General features: G+C 28.9%; 1 protein-coding gene across 1 annotated transcript; it reads right to left on the bottom strand.

Moving 5' to 3' along the window:
* Positions 1-405: 405 nt before the first annotated feature.
* Positions 406-1,464, bottom strand: LOC101495943 (probable calcium-binding protein CML26). The gene has a single exon (XM_004490750.4). It carries the CDS (start codon positions 1,269-1,271, stop codon positions 840-842), a length of 432 nt encoding a protein of 143 aa, XP_004490807.1. The 5' UTR covers positions 1,272-1,464; the 3' UTR covers positions 406-839.
* Positions 1,465-3,891: the final 2,427 nt, after the last annotated feature.

Here is a 3,891-nt window from a genome sequence, read left to right as displayed (position 1 = left end):
ATAATTTATTTATTATAATTTAAAATAAATTAATTAGCTAAATAAATAAATAAAAATATATCAGATTAATAAATAATCTATTATTTTTAATTATTTATAATTAATTTTAATTTAAAAATAATTAATATTTTAAAACAAATAATTTATTTTAATTTAAAATAAATATATAAAAAATATATCAGATTGATAAATTAAAAATAATAAAATATGAATTTTAAATTACTAATTCTAAAATATTTTATAATTTATTAATAAAATTTATTTTTACTTTAAAAATGTTATCTTACATTTCCCAATTGACGAGATACAAAGAAGTTTTATTATAAAAATAAAATCATATTAATAATCAAATAATGCAAGTGCGTGAGAGTTGATCAGTTATCATATAAAATGGAAATACCAAAATTAAAAACATCAACCACCGATGATCATTGCATGCATATAGTTCTAAATTGCAACATTAACGTCAGTATTCGCAACAGCATAGCAAGTGAAGAATTGCAATTACAACTGAATCATTTTACAGCAATATTAAAGTTGAATATGCAAGAGAAAAATTTAGAACTATAATTCTATGGATTAATCTAGTTACCAGCATTTAACCGGAAAATTACTCATCTACTTCTAATCTTGCTGCTACTACTTCTTCCGTGACTAACCTAAAATCCTAAAATCAAACATAGCGTAGAAAAGATTAAAGAATTTCCACAAAATGTCAACTACTTAGCGTGCAATTCGGCAATTATTAACTTCTTAATCACCAAACCCTAACAAGTTTGTGGAAACGAAAACGTACGGTTTTTAGCGGAATCTTCAATTCGAACAAAATAAACGATCGTTCAGCGAGCCATCATCTTCTTAAACTCTTCAAAGTTAACGTTTCCATCACCATCAACATCGACGTTTTTTATCATTCTCCGGCAATCACCGAGGGAGCATTTCTCACCGAGTTTTATCAAAACAGCATGAAGTTCGTTCGCCGAGATGAGACCGTTCTTATCGAGATCGTAGAGATCGAAAGCATCGCGAAGCTCGTTGGCATCGTCTTTTCCGGCGTCGATGCAGTGAAAATCAGAAAATTCTTTTAGGTCAATGTAACCGTCGCCGTTTTGATCAATCATTTCCATCATGCGTTTCACTTCATCGGATGTCGTTTTGGTTCCAAGCGTTATGAGCATTTCCTTCAGCTCCGAACTAGAGATTTTTCCGTCGCCGTTTTTGTCGAACTTACTGAAGATCTTGCGAACTTCATCGTCCATGGAGAAGTTCATTTTTCTGCGTAACGAAGAAGAGAGAGCGAAGGAATGAAAGTTCAACTCTCTGTTGCTACACGATGGGTTAGGCCGTTAGGGTTTTTGGATTTGGATTTATCATTTTTTTCCATGAAAAATGGAACGGCGTTATTTATACGAGAAAATTGCGCCGTTTAAGTTTCACGCGTTTTCTTCTTCTGCAACGCGTAGTTAGGATTTGGAAGTTTGAACTATAATAAAGGGTATGGGATTTGATAAAGGACACTTGAGTATACTGTAAGAAAAGGAATGGTGATGTGACGTTTCACTATTGATACTAGGACGCGTGTCGTAATTTAAGAGTGTACATGATGAAGTGCACGAGAAGATTGTTACACCTAAGCGTTGCAAAACAAGTGAACCTGCTGATCAATTCGCCGGTCTCTTGTAGTTGACAGGATCGTGGTCATTTTGATAATGATCAGATGGTTCTTATTTTAACCTCTGAATTTTATATTTAAAAGAAAATTAGAAATTGTTTTAAGATTTTAATTGTGTGATTTTAATTCGATGGTTAAAAACTGTTTACTGCACCCGTGTGCATCCATTATCAACTACACATAATCCAAATTTCCTCCTATTTACCTTTTTAATTTGTTTTATTTTGTCTTAGAAAGCCCATGAGCGGCCGGATTACAGATTCTAGGGACAAACCAGACAACATAATTACATTTATCCTCTATCTCTTTCTTACATTGAGACACAACCAGCTCCAAGTAGGAAGAGACCTTCATTACCTTGAACCTTCCTTACCACATTTAGAGTATTCTATTTCAAAGAATATCATTCACAAGTCTCATGGAGAATATTAGACCTGAGAATAATGAGAATAATATGTTACAACAAAGAGAGTAGTGGTTGAATTGTGATGTTTAAATTTTTTAAATAAAAAACAAATATCTAAGTTGTTATTTGAATAAGAATATTAGTTTAAAATAAAATAAAATAAAGTTTTGTATTAGAGGTGTATCATGAAAAATGTAAATGACAATGATGTGGTATGATTAATGTGTAAGAGTAAATGATTGAGGTAAGGAGAGTTACACACAAATTTATTTTGGCTTATCTTTAATCTTGGGTTACGTTTAGTCTTCGCATTTTATGAATTTTTTTTTTATTTTGCTGAAATGAAAGTTATTTCAGCACGATTTTACCAGTTCTTTAGATCAAAACTTGATTCAATTTCACCATGTATTATCAAAGCCTCAACAGACTTACAACTTGTATTATCATAGCCTTAACATGATTATAAATTTATTCTAAATAGGCTTAATACAACTTCGCTCTCAACAATCACAAAGAATTAAAAAATTGAGAGATTTTGACAAGTATATAAATAAATGTTTAGATTCTTTGTTTATGAAAACTCAAAGACAAATTTAAGAAACAAAGGGAAAGTACCAGCACACTCAACAATATTTAGTTCGAACTTGCAGATATAAAATTGAAGTGTGTATGATAAAAAGAGCCTTGAGATTTTCTTGAGAATAAAACAAGTGATTGATGATTTATAGCTTAGATTTTTGCTCTTCATGTTTAACATCCATTCCTCTTTATAGATTAAGTTGAGACAAAAAAAAATTTGTTAAACATGAGAATATATAAAGTAATCTTCTTGATGAGGTGTCTTCATATTTTAGTGTAGTTCAAAGATAATGCATTCTTCTAGAGAAAAACGCTCATCTGCATTGTGTGCCTAAAAGACAAGTTTGAAATTTGAGGAAAGGTACACTGCAAGTTGCTTTTTGTTGCATCATGGGGAAGGGAAAAAGGCAACAACTGTGACTTGTACTTGTATGTACTTATTTTTTGTCTTTTGTGCTTGTAAGTGGTATAACAAAGAAAATATTATATTCCAAAAATTTAGGCCAACATATGTACGTCAAAGTGTGAGTTGATTTGTTCATTGTAATATCTTAAATTTTATAATAAACTATTTTATTAATTAAACAGGATTTAAAGAAATAATTTGGTGCTAAAATTATTTTAGAATATATGTTGATTAATTTTATGATTACTTCTCCTTATATGTGTGAGTTTTCTATGATTTGATAATTATATACATATTTGATTTAATGAGTAATATAAAACTATAAATATTATGTTTAGTCATTTAATTTAATTCTAAAAAAATAATGGTATTTAACAAGAGTATTTTAGAAAATAATATTTTAAGTAAATTTACATGTATATTTGCATTAAATATTTGTGATGATATTTTTTATAAGTAACTTTCTAACAATATTAGTAATATTTTGATTATTTTATTTTATTTTTATATATTTTCTATGATACCATCATTTTATACATATTTATTGTGATTTAGTAGTTAAAGATGGTAATATTTTAATGTAAATATTTTTTTTAAAATATTTTAATAATTCTGGTAATAATTATGAATATGATGGTTTAGATATATATATATATATATATTTAAAAGGACGTAATGAACAACGATATTTTAACGTGGAAAACCCTTCAATGCGGTAAAAACCACGGGTCGTCCAGATCAAAGAAATAGTTCCACTATAATTAAATAAGGGTACGAGAGAGTCTCAAAATGATAACAACTTGTGCCTACAATCAGCCAAAATAACAA

This window comes from Cicer arietinum, chromosome 2 (assembly GCF_000331145.2).
Source record: "Cicer arietinum cultivar CDC Frontier isolate Library 1 chromosome 2, Cicar.CDCFrontier_v2.0, whole genome shotgun sequence".
NCBI lineage: Eukaryota > Viridiplantae > Streptophyta > Magnoliopsida > Fabales > Fabaceae > Cicer > Cicer arietinum.
Note: the sequence above shows the minus strand (reverse complement) of the source record. Positions and strands in the feature narration are given on the sequence as shown.